The sequence below is a fragment of the Lethenteron reissneri genome, chromosome 64 (assembly GCF_015708825.2).
Source record: "Lethenteron reissneri isolate LAM-NWPU_2019-01 chromosome 64, ASM1570882v1, whole genome shotgun sequence".
Classification (NCBI taxonomy): Eukaryota; Metazoa; Chordata; class Hyperoartia; order Petromyzontiformes; family Petromyzontidae; genus Lethenteron; species Lethenteron reissneri.
The window spans coordinates 5,620-23,173 of NC_083842.1; the positions used below are offsets into that span (position 1 = coordinate 5,620).

A 17,554-nucleotide genomic window follows, 5' to 3' on the forward strand; every position below is an offset into this window, starting at 1 on the left:
CACGCTGCACTACAAACCTGGCGACCCGGGTTCGATTCCCGCTGACGGTCAACACCGGTGATGAGTATCTGGAGCGGTGGCGTAGTGTAGTAAACATCGCCACTGGGGGGGGGAGACGAAGGCGGCCGGGCGTGGTGTTTCCACCTACCCCCTCGTGTGCCACAGTGCCGGCCTTCATAGGCCATGTTACTCGCTACTAACAGCACTTGTCCCTACAGTTTGAAGGCCACACGGGGGGTGCGGGTGTGTGTCGGTGGGTGGGGGTATGTGTGGATGTTTGGGTGGGTGGGTGGGGGTATGTGTGGATGTGCATCTGCCTGTCATCTCTGTCGGTCAACCCATGGCACCTTGGTCTGACCCATGACCTCCTGCTGCACCTAGCCTGGCACAGCGGTCAACCCATGGCACCTGGGTCTGACCCATGACCTCCTGCTGCACCTAGCCTGGCACAAGCGTTGTGGTGAGATCACCGCCACTTAATGGTGAAGGGTGTTGTATGGGTGTGTCTCGTTTTGGGGTGTGGGTGTGTGGGGAATGGTGGTGCAGCAGTTAGCGCTGCGATACGAACCCGGTGACCCGAGCTCGATTCCCGCTCACGGTCACCGACACCACAGTGATGGCGATTATATAAACGAGGTCCTGGGCCTCCCCTAGGTCGACTCTGCCTCAAATGAGTTACGGTGCTGGCGAACCCACCTAGCGTGCTACAGTGTCGGCCTTCATAGGTGCTCGCTAACAGCACTTGCCCCAACCAGTCTGTTCCAGGCTACGTGGGGGATCTTTGTCTGCGTGTGTCTGCGTGGGGTATGGGGTTGTGTTGAGTGCACTGTGGGTTCTGTTTAGAACACAGGACCTCGTATCTGCTGCTCGTCAGCAATGTCACGTTCTGTGCTGCAACGTTAACTGTATGTGTGTCTTGTCGTTTATATTAACCCATGCAATGTTTGTGTGTGGCTTCACCCTGCGTTGGCGCTCGTCAGCATGGCGGACCCCGTGGACCCCGTGTCCCTGCTGTCCGTGAACCGCTCCACAGCCATTGACTTGGCGGCCCAAGCTGAGTGGGCCTCCAAGCGCCTGCTGTGGGTGCCCTCGGAGAGGCTGGGCTACGAGAAGGCCTCCCTCAAGGAGGAGAGCGGAGATGAGGTTAGTGGGTGGTGAGGAGGCGAGTGGTGAGGTGAGGGGGGTGAGTGGTGAGGGGGGGGTGAGAGGTGAGTGGTGTGGTGAGGGGGGTGAGTGGTGAGGGGGGGGGTGAGAGGTGAGTGGTGAGGTGAGGGGTGGGGTGAGTGGTGACGTGAGGGGGGGGTGAGTGGTGAGGTGAGGGGGGGGTGAGTGGTGAGGTGAGGGGGGGTGAGTGGTGAGGGGGGGGGTGAGAGGTGAGTGGTGAGGTGAGGGGGGGGTGAGTGGTGAGGGGGGGGGTGAGTGGTGAGGTGAGGGGGGGGTGAGTGGTGAGGTGAGGGGAGGGTGAGTGGTGAGGTGAGGGGGGGGGTGAGTGGTGAGGTGAGGGGGGGGGTGAGTGGTGAGGTGAGTGGTGAGGTGAGGGGGAGGGTGAGTGGTGAGGTGAGGGGGGGTGAGTGGTGAGGTGAGGGGGGGTGAGTGTGAGGTGAGGGGGGGTGAGTGGTGAGGTGAGGGGGGGGTGAGTGGTGAGGTGAGGGGGGGGTGAGTGGTGAGGTGAGGGGGAGGGGGGTGAGTGGTGAGGGGGGGGGGGTGAGTGGTGAGGTGAGGGGGGGGGGTGAGTGGTGAGGTGGGGGGGGGGGGGTGAGTGGTGAGGTGAGGGGGTGGGGGGTGAGTGGTGAGGTGAGGGGGGGGGTGAGTGGTGAGGTGAGGGGGGGGTGAGTGGTGAGGTGAGGGGGGGGGTGAGTGGTGAGGTGAGGGGGGGGGTGAGTGGTGAGGTGAGGGGGGGTGAGTGGTGAGGTGAGGGGGGGTGAGTGGTGAGGTGAGGGGGGGTGAGTGGTGAGGTGAGGGGGGGTGAGTGGTGAGGTGCGGGGGGGTGAGTGGTGAGGCGAGGGGGGGTGAGTGGTGAGGCGAGGGGGGGTGAGGGCGAGGGGGGTGAGTGGTGAGGCGAGGGGGGGTGAGTGGTGAGGCGAGGGGGGGTGAGTGGTGAGGCGAGGGGGGGTGAGTGGTGAGGCGAGGGGGGGTGAGTGGTGAGGCGAGGGGGGGTGAGTGGTGAGGCGAGGGGGGGGTGAGTGGTGAGGCGAGGGGGGGTGAGTGGTGAGGCGAGGGGGGGTGAGTGGTGAGGCGAGGGGGGGTGAGTGGTGAGGCGAGGGGGGGTGAGTGGTGAGGCGAGGGGGGGTGAGTGGTGAGGCGAGGGGGGGTGAGTGGTGAGGCGAGGGGGGGTGAGTGGTGAGGCGAGGGGGGGTGAGTGGTGAGGCGAGGGGGGGTGAGTGGTGAGGCGAGGGGGGGTGAGTGGTGAGGCGAGGGGGGGTGAGTGGTGAGGCGAGGGGGGGTGAGTGGTGAGGCGAGGGGGGGTGAGTGGTGAGGCGAGGGGGGGTGAGTGGTGAGGCGAGGGGGGGTGAGTGGTGAGGCGAGGGGGGGTGAGTGGTGAGGCGCGGGGGGGTGAGTGGTGAGGCGAGGGGGGGTGAGTGGTGAGGCGAGGGGGGGTTAGTGGTGAGGCGAGGGGGGGTGAGTGGTGAGGCGAGGGGGGGTGAGTGGTGAGGCGAGGGGGGGTGAGTGGTGAGGCGAGGGGGGGGTGAGTGGTGAGGTGAGGGGGGGTGAGTGGTGAGAAGGGGGTGAGAGGTGAGTGGTAAGGGGGGGGGTGAGTGGTGAGGTGAGGGGTGAGAGGTGAGTGATTAGGGGGGGGTGAGAGGTGAGTGGTGAGGTGAGGGGGGGGGTGAGTGGTGAGGTGAGGGGGGGGTGAGTGGTGAGGTGAGGGGGGGGGTGAGTGGTGAGGTGAGGGGGGGTGAGTGGTGAGGTGAGGGGGGGGTGAGTGGTGAGGTGAGGGGGGGGTGAGTGGTGAGGTGAGGGGGGGGTGAGTGGTGAGGGGGGGGGTGAGTGGTGAGGTGAGGGGGGGGGGGTGAGTGGTGAGGTGAGGGGGGGGGGTGAGTGGTGAGGTGAGGGGGGGGGTGAGTGGTGAGGTGAGGGGGGGGTGAGTGGTGAGGTGAGGGGGGGGGGTGAGTGGTGAGGTGAGAGGGGGGTGAGTGGTGAGGCGAGGGGGGGTGAGTGGTGAGGCGAGGGGGGGTGAGTGGTGAGGCGAGGGGGGGTGAGTGGTGAGGCGAGGGGGGGTGAGTGGTGAGGCGAGGGGGGGTGAGTGGTGAGGCGAGGGGGGGTTAGTGGGGAGGCGAGGGGGGGTTAGTGGGGAGGCGAGGGGGGGTTAGTGGTGAGGCGAGGGGGGGTTAGTGGTGAGGCGAGGGGGGGTTAGTGGTGAGGCGAGGGGGGGTTAGTGGTGAGGCGAGGGGGGGTGAGTGGTGAGGCGAGGGGGGGTGAGGGGTGAGTGGTGAGGGGGGGGTGAGAGGTGAGTGGTGAGGGGGGGGTGAGAGGTGAGTGGTGAGGTGAGGGGGGGTGAGAGGTGAGTGGTGAGGTGAGGGGGGGTGAGAGGTGAGTGGTGAGGTGAGGGGGGGTGAGAGGTGAGTGGTGAGGTGAGGGGGGGGTGAGAGGTGAGTGGTGAGGTGAGGGGGGGGTGAGAGGTGAGTGGTGAGGTGAGGGGGGGGTGAGAGGTGAGTGGTGAGGTGAGGGGGGGTGAGAGGTGAGTGGTGAGGTGAGGGGGGGTGGGGGGTGAGTGGTGAGGTGAGGGGGGGGGGTGAGTGGTGAGGTGAGGGGGGGGGGTGAGTGGTGAGGTGAGGGGGGGGGTGAGTGGTGAGGTGAGGGGGGGGGTGAGTGGTGAGGTGAGTGGGGGGTGAGTGGTGAGGTGAGGGGTGAGAGGTGAGTGGTTAGGGGGGGGTGAGAGGTGAGTGATGAGGTGAGGGGGGGGTGAGAGGGGAGTGGTGAGGTGAGGGGGGGTGAGAGGTGAGGGGGGGGGTGAGTGGTGAGGGGTGTGCGAGTGGTGAGGGGTGTGCGAGTGGTGAGGGGTGTGCGAGTTGTGAGTGAGGTGAAGGGGGGGTGGGATATGAGAAGACCTCGCTGAAGAAGGATAACGAATATGAGGGTGAGGTAGGACCTCCTTTGCCAGTACCAAAATATGAGAATATCTTTTCCCCTCTTCTTGGTTCTTTCGGTAAAGGCACGTAGAAGGGAAATAATAAAATAATCAAACATAAAATAAAATTCTCATGACGTTTCGGCCACAACACAAGCAGCCGTCCTCATGTGAAGAAACAGCTGTCAGAAAGATAGCGTTCCAATGAACACTGCTAAGCTTGGCAGTGTATTTAAGCTGGGTGGGAGGAGCAGAGTGCCTTGACAAAGGAGTTTACATATCAACAGAGGAATTTAACATATTGACTCTAAAGAACTGCGACTACCCTACTAACAAGGGCCATACAAAATTTTGAACTTAAAAATGCGTCTGCTATATTTGGTCAAACATTTGATTAACTCGCCCCTAATGTGATGGCTGGAAGAGACCAAATGGGCCGGACGTTCCCCACCCCTGCCCTACAGGATAGAGCGGGGGGGCGGGGGGGGGGGTGCCAGCCTCGGAACGGGGTTCCAAGGGGCCATGGCACTCTGATTGACCCCGGAGGACACGTGATCAACCCCGGGGGGGGGCTGAGGGGACCACGTGTCCAGGTGGAGATCCTCCTCAAGGGTCCGTGAGTGGGACCGATTTCGTTGTTGCCAGTACCAATTTCGTTGTTATGGGATCCACGCTCTCCGTTCTACAACACGGGGACTCGGGCCCGAGTTGGAGTCAAGTCCGCTATAGGCTGCAGTGGTTAGCGTAGATAGCCTGGTGGTCTACCGCCAGGGGCAGTCCCTCCTTGTGTTAGCGTGTTAGTGTTAAATAAACGTGTTGCCTCCAATAGAAGCCTGAGTCTCCGTTTGAGCCCACTACACAAACAAAAAACATAATCTCATCAACGCTTTGTCTTTGAAACTGATTGGTCCACACCAGAGACAGCTTTCTTTTGAGCCTAGTCTTAAAACGGCGTTAGACCAAAGGACGCCACGAGGCGTACAGCTCAAGACAAGCACTATCAGAGTAATGAGAACTTGGGGTGAGCAGCGACATCATGGGACCTCCTATGCCAGTACCAATTCTGAGAATAGGTTTTCACCTTTTTTGGTGTGGACCAATCGGTTTCAAAGACAATGCATTTCTTATCAGTTTGTTTTTTGTTTGCATTCTGACCACAAGCATTGTGGTTAATGCAGACATGATTCCTTGTAAAAGCTTTCAGTTTGGTGTTTTAACATCTCAACACCTGCCATTAAAAAAGGGGAAAATCTATTTTCATGAGGTGAGTGGTTAGTAGGTGATTAGGTGAGTGGTGGTGGTCGAGAATTGGAGGTGGTGGTTGTTGCCAATGGCTGTGGTTGCCACCTGGCGCTCCCCAGGTGGTGGTGGAGTTGGTGGAGTCTCGCCAGCGTGCCACCTTCAACAAGGACGATGTGCAGAAGATGAACCCTCCCAAGTTCGAGAAGGTGGAGGACATGGCGGAACTCACCTGCCTCAACCAAGCCAGCGTGTTGCACAATCTGTGGGAGCGATACCACTCTGGGCTCATCTACGTGAGTAGATCGATCGCTCGTGCACGCACTAGCTCATTCGCTGCTCCACCACTCACTCGCTCCTAACGCCACCACTCACAGCTCCACCACTCAGCCACTCACTCACAGGTCCACCACTCACTCAGCTACACAGCTCCACCACTCGCAGCACCACCACTCGCAGCTCCACCACTCTCTCCACGTTTTAACGGTACTTGGGTTTGTTTCTGCGTGGTGATCAACTCATACAAGTCTGTGTGGTGGTGTCTGTGTGTCCTGTGTGGTGGTGGTTGTTAACGGTTGTGTGTCTCTCTGTATGTAGACCTACTCGGGCCTGTTCTGCGTGGTGATCAACCCCTACAAGGCCATCCCCATCTACACCGACGCCATCATGGACCTGTACAAGGGACGCAAACGGCACGAAGTGCCACCACACATCTACGCTGTGTCGGAAACTGCCTACCGTTGCATGATGCATGGTAACTACCACTACTAGTACCTCTACTACAACACATCTACGCTGTCGGACACGGCCTACCTTAGCATGATGCATGCTAACCACTACTACTACCACCACTACTATCACTCACTACGACTACCACGACTACAACTACTTAGACCACTACCATACCACTACTATCACTACCATACATCTACGCTGTGTCGGACACAGCCTACTGTAGCATGATGCATGGTGACTACTACTAGTACCACTACTACTATTAATCACCACCACTACTACCACTCACTACCACTGCTATCACGTATAATACCACTACTTCTATCAATCACCACTACTTCTATCAATCATCACTACTACCACCACCACTGCTACTACCACTCACCACTCGCTACTACCACTCCTACAACTACTTCCACCACTATCACCACTACTGCTACCACGTCACTACCACACATATACACTGTGATGCATGGTAACTACCACTATTACTACCACCATCACCGCCACTGCCACCACTACTACCATCATCACCGCCACTGCCACCACTACTACCATCATCACCGCCACTGCCACCACTACTACCATCATCACCGCCACTGCCACCACTACTACCATCATCACCGCCACTACCACCATTACTACCATCATCACCGCCACTACCACCATTACTACCATCATCGCCTACACTGCAACCACCACCAATACCATCATCGCCTACACTGCAACCACCACCACTACCATCATCGCCGCCACTGCAACCACCACCACTACCATCATCGCCGCCACTGCAACCACCACCACTACCATCATCGCTGCCACTGCAACCACTACTACCATCATCATCGCCACCACTGCCATATTGCTGCCACCGCGACTGCCATCATCGCCGCCACGCCATGCTGGTTGTGATATCTGTTTGGTCTCTTCCCCTGCCCCTCTGTAGATCGTGAGGACCAATCCATCCTGTGCACGTGAGTGCATTACAAAGACACAGACAAAGATCCCCCAGGTAGCCTCTAGAAGGGATGTAGGGTCAAGTGCTGGTAGTAGCCAGTAGCAGCGGTGTCTATGTACAACAAAGATCCCACGTATAGCCTTAACAGACTGTAGGGGCAAGTGCTGTTAGTGAGTAGCGAGCGCCTAATGAAGGCCGGCATGGCACACGAGGGGGTGGGTGGGCAGTACCACGCCCGGCCGCCTTTGTCTCCCCAGTGGCGATGTTTTTGCGCACCAGGTACTCATTTGAGGCAGAGTCGACCTCGTGGGGGCCAGAACCAGACTAGTTCAGGTAATCATCGCTGGTGTTGGCTGTGAGCGGGGATCAAACTCGAGTCGCCAGATTCGTAGTGCAGCGCAGCGCTAACCACTCCACACATTTATAGCCGAGTTGACCTAGGGGTAGGCACCAGGACCTGGGTGTGAGTTTGCACTCTGTGGTCACCTGATGTTGGTCGTAGGGTGGCAGTCCAAATCGGCCGGTCGTCTCTGCTGGGGTTCGTGCAGCATGCTAACAGCTGCGCCGCCGCTCGTTCACCCGCCCACTCGCTCACCCGCTCGCTCGGCCGCTCACTCGCTCGGCTACTGTCACTCGTTCACTCACCCTCTGATTTGTAAATCGACTCCAGCATCTTTCTTGATTTGAAGCTTTCGTGACTGCAGGAATCCAGACTCTTTGGTGCTTTCGGTAAGGCCACGTGGGTAAGAAAAAAAAATAGATCACGTGCTCTATTATTTTTCTTCCCTACGTGACTTTACCGAAAGAACCAAAGAGTCTGGATTCCAGCATCTTTCTCCTCCTGTCTCTCCACCAACCTCCCCTCGCCCTCTGCTTTCCCCCAGGGGTGAGTCTGGTGCCGGCAAGACGGAGAACACCAAGAAAGTGATCCAGTACCTGGCTCACGTCGCATCCCAGCGTGGACGCCCTGCTGCTCACGGACTACCGGTACTATGACTACTATCACCACTACTATCACGCACGACCACTTTCACTACCGCTCTCATTACCACTACCTCCGATACTATTACCATTACAACTAACACTGCTAAAACCATCACCACTAGTAGTACCACTCCCACAACCATTAACTACAACCACAACAATAACCACAACCACCACACCAGTCAACATCACCACAACTATGACCACCACAACTACTGCAACCACCACTACCACCACTACGACTACCACCACCATAACCACCGCCACTGCTGCTGCTTCTCGTCTTGTCTTTAATGCTACAAATTTGCTTCACTAACGCTTGACGCCCCCCCCCCCCCCTCTCTCTTTCTCCGTGTGTCTCTCTATCTCCGTGTCTATCTCGCTCGCCCCCCGTGTCTCTCTCTCTTCCCGTGTCTCTACCGGTTTCTCTCTTTCCCTGTCTCTTGCTCTCTCTCTCTCTCCCCGCTTCAGCCCGAGTCTCCACGGATCTCGAAGGTAAGAGCCAGTGCCTAAACAATCACGGCTGGGTGGGTGGGTGGTTGGGTGGGTGGTTGGGTGGGTGGTTGGGTGGGTGGTTGGGTGGGTGGTTGGGTGGGTGGTTGGGTGGGTGGTTGGGTGGTTGGGTGGGTGGTTGGGTGGTTGGGTGGCTGGGTGGCTGGATGGCGGGGAGGCTGTGTGGCTGGATGGCTGGATGGCTGGGTGGGTGATAACTCTAACGCAATGTTTTTTGTTTATTCCCAAACAGGCTTCTAGCGCGTTCACATACGTAAGTTACTCACTAACTCGCCCGCTCACTCACTCGCGCAGGATGATGATGACGACGATGATGATGATGATGATGATGTTGACGACGATGTTACCCCGCAGGGTGAGTTGGAGAAGCAGCTGCTGCAGGCGAACCCCATCCTGGAGGCATTCGGCAATGCCAAGACGGTGAAGAACGACAACTCGTCCCGCTTTGTAAGTCTACCACCAACATTACTATCACCACTACTACTACTACAACCTCTAAGCCACTACTACAACCACTAAGCCACTACCACCACTATGACATCCACTTCAATCACAACCATCACCAACAACCATTATCAACCACTCTAGCCATAGTGATCAACGTTCGTGTTGTTAATGTTGTTATCCTTCGTAATGCTGCTCATGATTCTATTGAGGTGGTGATGGTGATATATTGGTGGTGGTGGTAGTGACGTTGTTGTTGTTTCTTCAGGGTAAGTTTATCCGGATCAACTTTGACGTCACCGGATTCATCGTGGGAGCCAACATTGAGACTTGTATCCTGCAACATCGCAGCAGTGGTGGTTGCGAGGTGGTGGTTGCGAGGTGGTGATTGTGGTGGTGCTTGTGGTTGCGCATCGGTGGTGGTGCTGGTGGTGGTGCTTGTGGTTGTTTGTGGTTGTTGTCTTGACCTGGCGGGGATCTCAGACCTGCTGGAGAAGTCTCGCAACATTCGCCAGGCCAAGGATGAACGCTCATTCCACATCTACTACTACCTGCTGCATGGAGCATCACCCGCACAGAGAGGTGAGAAACGGATACTAACCAACTCGCTCACCCACTCACCCACCCACCCACTCACTCAATCATGATGAGTCTACTGCTGCTGAGTCTACTGCTGCTTTTCTTCCCACCACAGAGGAGCTCCTGCTGGAAGGTTTTCCGTCCTACCGCTTTCTCTGCGGTGGGCCCATCGCTGTGCCCGGAGCCCCAGACAAGGAAATGTTCCAGCAGACCGTCGAGGCGCTCACCATCATGGGCTTCACGCAGGAGGAGCAGATGGGTGCGTGCACCCAGCCTGGCATGGAGGAGGCGCCACACTTGTGTGTGTCTGTGTGTGGGAAGTGGTAGTGTAGTAGCGGTTAGCGCTACGAACCCGGTGATCCGAGTTCGATTCCCACTCACGTTCAACACCAGGTGACGATTATCTAAACTGGTCCTAGGACTCCTCTAAGGCGACTCGGCCTCAAATGTGTACCTGGTGTGGTGTGTAGTAAACATCGCCCCTGGGGAGACAAAGGCGGCCGGGCGTAGTGCTGACCAACCACCCACGTGTGTGCCGTGTCGGCCTTCATAGGTGCTACTCGCTAACAGCACTTGCCCCAACAGTCTGTTAAGGCTATACTGGGGATATTTGAATTTTGTGTCTGTGTGATTGGAAGGCTGCTAGACGTTTGTGCAGCCCATGGGCTTGTAATTACCAACACACTGTTCCGGCATCGGCACATCCACACAACATCATGGATGCACACCGGGTCCAAGTAAGAACATCTGCTGGACTATATAGTGACGGAACAGCGGAAGCAGGCCCATGTCCTTGACACCAGGACTTACCGTGGAGCTGATCTGCCCACTGTGACCATCGACTTGTCATCTGTAAGATGTGCCTGCCATTCTTCCACTCTGGTGGTAGGTGTACACCCAGGACCCCATTCAAACCCACAGTGGCCTGGTCTCAAATAGCTGATGAAAGTTGCAAGTGAGAGTGATTTTATTTTTTACCTACGTGACTTTACCGAAAAAACCTAAGAGTATGAATCCTTGCAGTCACGAAAGCTTCAAATCTAGAATGCAAGTGAGAGTTTCATCATCTCTTGCAGCTGGGCTTGGCATCGTCCCCAATTCCTCCTATGCCGAAGGGGAAATGGGCGAGGTTTTGGACTCTGGCTCGTGCAGCTGCAATTGCTGCTTTGGGTGCACAGTCCAGACCTCCCCAGAGACCATGGCTGATGGAGGAGGTGTTCCAGCTGGCTGAAAAAACATGACAGGCCCCCATTCTCACCATCTACAGCATTCTCACATCAGAGAATAAGGAGGCTTACCGCAGCCTTCGCTCGGCGGTTTGGAGAGCCGTATGGCACTGCAAAGATAGGTGGTGGTCGTGGGTTGGCCGACGCGATGGAGTCTGCCTCTAGCCTGTTATCACAAATCATTATTTAACTCCAAAAATGTTAATTGAAGCGCCACACCTATCACGGAACAGGTTTGCAGATTTGCGGAACATTTCTGTGAGGTCTTGGGGGAGGGGAAATACCTCCGTCTGGGAAAACATCATGGGGCAAAGTGGGGATGACTCTGTTGAGGCTGCAGTGCCTCAAATATTGGAAGAAGTTACCCCCTGTGAGTGGCTGGCTGAAATGCCACCTGTTGAGGACGTACAGAAGGCAATCCAGAGACCAGGAAAAGCATCGAAGAGGTGATCTTCCAAGCGAAATGCTGAGAGACTGCCCTACATAACACCATAATAACAGTGGACCACTGGATAGGTTCTGCATGATTGGAAGAATGCCCTGGTGGTTCCGCTCTTTAAGAAGAGTGACCGCAAAGACTAGCAAATACAGGGGAATCGCCCTCCTGTGTGTGCAGGGAAAAGGTCCTGGCAAGGATTTTTCAAGATTGTCTTGCCAGGCTAGCTGAGGAGATGCTCACGGAGCCACAATGTGGTTTCAGTAATGGGCGGTCCTGCACAGATGCCATATTTCCTGTCCGGCTGCTACAGAAGAGGTGTAGAGCATTCCAACAGGACCTGCATCTCTGCTTTATTAACCTGGTAAAGGCCTACGATACCATCCGTAGGCCTGGACTCTGGGTTATTCTTCGTGCTTTTGGAGTTGTAGACTCTGCTCAATCATTTTAAGGACCTTCATGATGGTGGGCAGGCCCGGGTAAAGCCACATGGCTGGGAGTCTGAACCATTCCTTGTTCACCTTGAGGTGTGACAGGAATGTCCTCTGACTCCCACATTATTTAACATCTATTTCGACCATGTAGTTTGTGAAGCCTTTGATAGGTGTACCAGCGGAATTTCCATCTGGTACAGATACAACGGGTGGCTGATCGATGCCCAGGTGTGGTCGAGGAATGGCTGCCTATTGGTCAACCATGTTACATATGCTGATGATCTGGGGATTGATGCTCACTCAAATGAGGAGTTTGAGGTGCTGCTGCTGAACCTGGAGCATGCCACTAAGAGGGTGGAGCCTTACCATCAGTCCCACCAAAACGAAGCACATGCCTGGGTATTTTGTGCCATCAGACAACTCCACCCCCACAACTCCCCATTGGTGATGGGGCAGTTGTTGAGAAAGTGGAGAGTTTCCATACCTGGGCAGTGTGCTCATGCCGTTGTCCAGATTGACAGCAGAGACCTAACTTTGAATCAATCGAGCGGCATTATCTTTTCATCGGCTGCGTAACACTGTGGCAGCTTCCAGGTTTGTCGCTCCACGAAGCTTCGGGTCTTCTTTGCCATGGGCATGCGATTTGTTCTCTCTGCTTGTGAAACGTGGACCCCCTTTAATGGAACATCTTCGCCAGTTAGAAACATTTAGGTTGGCCTGCCTACGATCCATCCTGGGTTTAACCAGGCTGGATTACAAATCTTTGAAAGATCTAAACAAAGTCCTATCGGTGAGCTCCTCCAGCAGACAAGGCTGCATTGGCTGGGTCATGTAGCCCACATGCCCAGCCACCGCATGCCTAAACATCTTTTGTTCGGCCGGATAGAGGGGGCTAAATGGGTGCGACACGGGCTGGAGAAGAAATGGAATGATGTGGTACAGGAGGACATGGAGCTGAGTGGACTTACCGATGACTGGTACCAGCGGTGTCAAGATCGGCCTCAGTGGAGGAGGCTCGTGAAGGCCCTACAGGGTAGTTGGAGGCCGTCGCCCTTCAGTAACAACGGAGGGCAGAGGAGCGACGCTCACAACGAGTGGCGCGCCGGGCGGCTAAACACAGCAATTTGGCACATTAGGGGGCACAGGTGGTTCATCGGCCAGTCATCTGTCCGCTAACCCATGGTACCTGGCTCTGACCCGTGACCTGCCAGCGGGCGTTCGACACTTCACGTGGCTTTAACTTGCACACAGCCTGGCACAAGCACCGTGGTGATGTAACTGCCACATATTGGCGAATGGCGGTTGTCTGTACGTCTTTGTCTTTGTCTGTTGCATATCTAGAATGTAGATGGACCGGCTAATGAACTCGTATCGGCACCTCATTTAATACGGGCAGGTTCACCGTGTGTGTGTGGGAGGTCCTCTGTCTGTCTTTGTGTGTGGGAAGCGGTAGTTAGGCCTCGCCAAGGTAAGGTAAGAGGTAAAAACAACGAGCCTACCTTTACCCTACCTTTTACCCTTACCCCATACAAATTACCCGATTTACAGGGTAATTACTGGGGTACTACTACACATGATAAAGTTTTTTAATGGTAAATGCTAGAATACTCGAGGATTCCAATTTTACACGCTGGTTGTTGTCGTTGTTGTATCCTCAAATCTTGTAAATCAATTTTAACCCACTTCCCAATGTGGTATCGACTGCAAACTTGATATACTTATGTCATACTGATGACAATACTATATTCTATCATAAAAAATGTTTATTTTTTTAAACATTCTTTTTTATGTTATGTTGCGGCTTGGGTCCAATTGTCCACAGTCAACTGACGTTGGTTGTAATTGGCCACGGTCTCTTACGTTACGGTAAGCTTTGCGGTCACTTCCTGGAGTCGTGGAGTTCTGCATTTACTAGTACATTTGTAATAACACGCTGGAGACGGCTTGTAGAATTGGTCCTTTTATTTCACTTCCTTTGCAGTTCACAAACACTCCCCGTTGCTGGCAGGCAATGGGAAGCGGGCAGACAGTCACCAGAGACCCACCACCACGTTGCACCCGGAGCCCCACTCGCGCGTGGCCTCTCCCTCTCTTAGTTCCGTGTCTGACCCCGTGTCTCTCCTCTCTCCCCTTATTTAATGCCTGGGTCACGTGGTACACTCCAGCCAATCAGCCTGCGCCGAATGTTCCAGATCCCCCATCAACTCCCGGGACCACGCCCCCGACTTGCCTTCCCATTGGCTGAGGCCAAGACCAACAAAACCAATCACCTAGCTGACATCCCGTGATCACGCCGGGGCCATGCTCCCAGGCTCTCCCCCCATTGGCTGTAAAGCGGGACCGGCAAAGCCGATCACCACGTGAATCTGACATAGGCTCTTATTACACATTTAATAAAAGCGTGTATAAAAAAAAAAGTTTTTTTTAAATATTACTTATTGAATGGAGGCCACGGACTGCCACGGAGCTTTTAGCGGTTAACAAGGTACCGTATTTACCGGGGAATACTTCGCGCTACCTTTACCCTACCGGGTAATTCTTCCGAGCTACCTTTACCCTACCCTTTACCTTACCCCTTGGCATGTCGACACCTTTACCCTTCACCTTTACCCTTTTACCCGGGAGAAAGGCTAAATTACCTTGCTGAGGCGTAGCGGTAGTGCAGCGGCTAGCGCATTGCCCTACGAACCAGGCCACCCGCGTTCGATTCCCACTCGCGGCCAACACCAGGTGACGATTATCCGAACCGGTCCTGGGCCTCCCTGCGATCGGCTCGGCCTCAAATGAGTCACGTGGTGCAGCGGTGTGTAGTAAACACATCACCACTGGGGGAGACGAAGGCGGTCGGGCGTGGTGCCGGCCTGCATAGGTGCTCACTAACAGCAGGCTATAAGGGGGATATTTGTCCTGTCTGTACGTATGGGTGTATGCACCTAGTCTGGCACGGCGTGCGTCTGTCATTTTAAAAACGGATCTCCCACCCATGTCTCTGTCACACCCGTGTCTGTTTATCTCTCACCCATGTCTCCTGTCTCTCACCCGCATCTCTCTCACTCACTCGTGTCTCTCCCTATAGCTGTCTTCAAGATCGTCTCGTCCGTGCTGCAGTTTGGGAATCTGGTTTTCAAGAAGGAACGAAACACAGACCAAGCCTCAATGCCTGACAACACGGGTAAGAATCTACTGCTACATCATCATCGCCACCACCACTACTGCTACCCACTCACTCATTCACTTGCTCGCCCACCCGGTCTCCTACACTCACTTGCTCTCCTACACTCGCTCACTCCCAATTCATTCATTTACTTACCCACCCAGTCATTCGCTCGCTCACCCAACAGATGAACGATCGTTGATTGCCTGCAACAGCAACACCACGACCTCCTCTCTCCCCGCGTCTCTCTCGACGTCTTTCTCCCCGTGTCCACCTCTCACCCCGTCTTTCTCCGTATCTCTCTGTCTCTCTCTGTCTCTCTCCACATCTGTCTCTCTCTCTCTCTCCACGTGTCTCTGTCTCTGCTGTAGCTGCCCAGAAGCTGTGTCGTCTGCTGGGTATCCCGGTCACGGACTTCACTCGCGCAATCCTCTCCCCGCGCATCAAGGTCGGCCGAGACTTCGTGCAGAAGGCGCAGACCAAGGAGCAGGTGCGTGCCGTGCTAGGGTCCGCTCAGCCTGAACGCGCACTGACACACGCGCACTGACGGTGTAACCACTACACTTAACCTGGTGACCTGAGTTCTATTCTCCTCCCTCCATCTCCATCACCACCACAATCTCTTCCCTCCTCCATCACTTCCATCTCTTCCTCCTCCTCCTCCTGCATCCACCTCCATTCCCTACATACCACCTCCACCACCACTTCCCACCACCTCCATCACCCTCGTCCGCCAGGCCGACTTTGCGGTGGAGGCTCTTGCCAAGGCGTCTTCGGAGCGCCTCTTCCGCTGGTTGGTGCTGCGCATCAACCGGGCGCTGGACCGCACCACGCGCCAGGGAGCCTCCTTCATCGGCATCCTCGACATTGCCGGCTTCGAGATCTTCGAGGTGACCCCAACGCCTTTCCCCCCCCCCCCCCCCGGCCTTGTCTCCACAACTCCAAGGAGTTACCTCCCATGTCTGTCTTTTCCCCCCCGCCACCCCGTATATATCTCTGTCTGTCTCTCTGTCCCTATCTCTCTGTCTCTCTCTTCCTCCCCATGTGTCTCTCTCGCAAATGTACTCCTTCGAGTAGTTGTGCACCAACCACACGATGTTCCTCTGTGTCTCTCTTTGTCTCCTGTCTCTCGTCACAGCTGAACTCCTTCGAGCAGCTGTGCATCAACTACACCAACGAGAAGCTGCAGCAGCTCTTCAACCACACGATGTTCACGCTGGAGCAGGAGGAGTATCGCCGTGAGGGCATCGAGTGGAGCTTCATCGACTTCGGACTCGACCTGCAGCCCTGCATCGAGCTCATCGAGAAGCCGGTAAGAGAGAGACTCTGGGAGACTCGGACTCAATTCACTCTACGCCCCCTACTGGACATGTGCGCCAATGAGCTTCATAGCTAATCAAATTGATTCTCCCCCCACCCCTCTCTCTTCCCTCCTCCCTCCTCCTCATCTCCCCGCCCCAGGTGGGACCCCCGGGTATCCTGGCTCTGCTGGACGAGGAGTGTTGGTTCCCCAAGGCAACCGATCGCTCGTTCGTAGAGAAGCTGCTCCAGGAGCAGGCAGCCCATCCCAAGATCTCCAAGCCCAAGCAGATCAAGGACAAGTGCGACTTCTGTGTAGTGCACTACGCCGGAAAGGTGAGAGCGAGAGAGACGCGGGGAGGGGGGGGGGAAGAGACAGACACGGGGGGAGAGTGAGACACGAGAGATATTTGTTGTGATTGAGCGGTTGACTCCTGGGCTGTAGGTGGAGTACAAGGCCGACGAGTGGCTGCTGAAAAACATGGACCCACTGAACGACAACGTCGCCTCCCTCCTCCACCAGTCCACCAACCCCCTGGTGCAGGAGCTCTGGAAGGACGGTGGGTCCACCTCGCTCGCTCACCCATTCGCCCGCTCATTCAGTCACCCGCTCGCTCGCTCACCCAACCACCCAACTACTCATTCACTCGCTCACCCGCTCGTTCGCTCAGTCGGGCACTCGCTCACCCACTTGCTCATCCGTCAACTCACTCACCCGCCCACTCATTCCCCCACCCACTCAATCATTCACCCCTCCCCCCCATTCACTCAACCACTCGGCCACTCGTTCATCCACTCGCTGGGAGGGAGGGAGGGAGGGAGAGGAAGAGACGGTGGACTCCAAATATACAGCAGGCATCGGCAGGGCTGGGGATTGAAGCCACGACCTCCTGTACACCAGGCGAGGGGAAATAACATCTCTCCACCTCTCTCTTCATACCCCTCCTTCCCCACTCCTCCTCCCAACCCTCTTTCTTCCTCCTTCCACCTTTCTTCCTCCACCTTTCCTCTTCCTCCATCCCTTCTTCCACCTGCTCAGTGGATCGCATCGTGGGTCTGGAGCAGGTGTCGGGGATGAGCGGCGGAGACTCCTTTGGGGGAGCGTCCGCCCCGTTCGGCGGCGGAGGCATGAAGACTCGCAAGGGCATGTTCCGAACTGTCGGACAACTCTACAAGGAGCAGCTGGGCAAGCTTATGGGGACGCTGCGCAACACAAACCCCAACTTCGTGCGCTGCATCATCCCCAACCATGAGAAAAAGGTAATGGGGGACGGGAGGTGGAGGGGGAGTGGCGAGTGAGTGAGCGAGCGGTGGGGAGGAGTGGTGACACATCTGAAGCCGATCCTGGGCCTCCCCTAGCTCAACTCAGCCTAAAAATGAGTTGGCTGATGTAGTGGTGTGAGGTGAGGCGATTGTCGTAGTTAACATTAGCCACTGATGAGTGGGAGAGGTTCGCGGTAATGCAGTGTAGCGGTTAGCGCTGC

General features: G+C 56.0%; 1 protein-coding gene across 3 annotated transcripts in view; it reads left to right on the forward strand.

Annotated features, from left to right (window-relative positions):
• Positions 1-955: 955 nt before the first annotated feature.
• Positions 956-17,554, forward strand: part of LOC133359133 (myosin-9-like) — a 33,232-nt gene continuing 16,633 nt past the window's right edge. For 2 of the 3 annotated variants that reach the window (XM_061577529.1, XM_061577527.1), the window contains exons 1-18: positions 956-1,143; positions 5,431-5,604; positions 5,906-6,062; positions 6,990-7,017; positions 7,886-7,988; positions 8,457-8,480; positions 8,731-8,751; positions 8,853-8,945; positions 9,211-9,274; positions 9,426-9,524; positions 9,637-9,780; positions 14,694-14,789; positions 15,143-15,261; positions 15,509-15,661; positions 15,910-16,083; positions 16,233-16,406; positions 16,516-16,630; positions 17,110-17,330. In XM_061577529.1, the coding sequence (XP_061433513.1) occupies positions 982-1,143; positions 5,431-5,604; positions 5,906-6,062; positions 6,990-7,017; positions 7,886-7,988; positions 8,457-8,480; positions 8,731-8,751; positions 8,853-8,945; positions 9,211-9,274; positions 9,426-9,524; positions 9,637-9,780; positions 14,694-14,789; positions 15,143-15,261; positions 15,509-15,661; positions 15,910-16,083; positions 16,233-16,406; positions 16,516-16,630; positions 17,110-17,330 (2,121 nt within the window). In that variant the 5' untranslated portion in view covers positions 956-981. The remainder of the gene's footprint in view (positions 1,144-5,430; positions 5,605-5,905; positions 6,063-6,989; positions 7,018-7,885; positions 7,989-8,456; positions 8,481-8,730; positions 8,752-8,852; positions 8,946-9,210; positions 9,275-9,425; positions 9,525-9,636; positions 9,781-14,693; positions 14,790-15,142; positions 15,262-15,508; positions 15,662-15,909; positions 16,084-16,232; positions 16,407-16,515; positions 16,631-17,109; positions 17,331-17,554) is intronic. The other variant, XM_061577528.1, reaches the window with a different exon arrangement.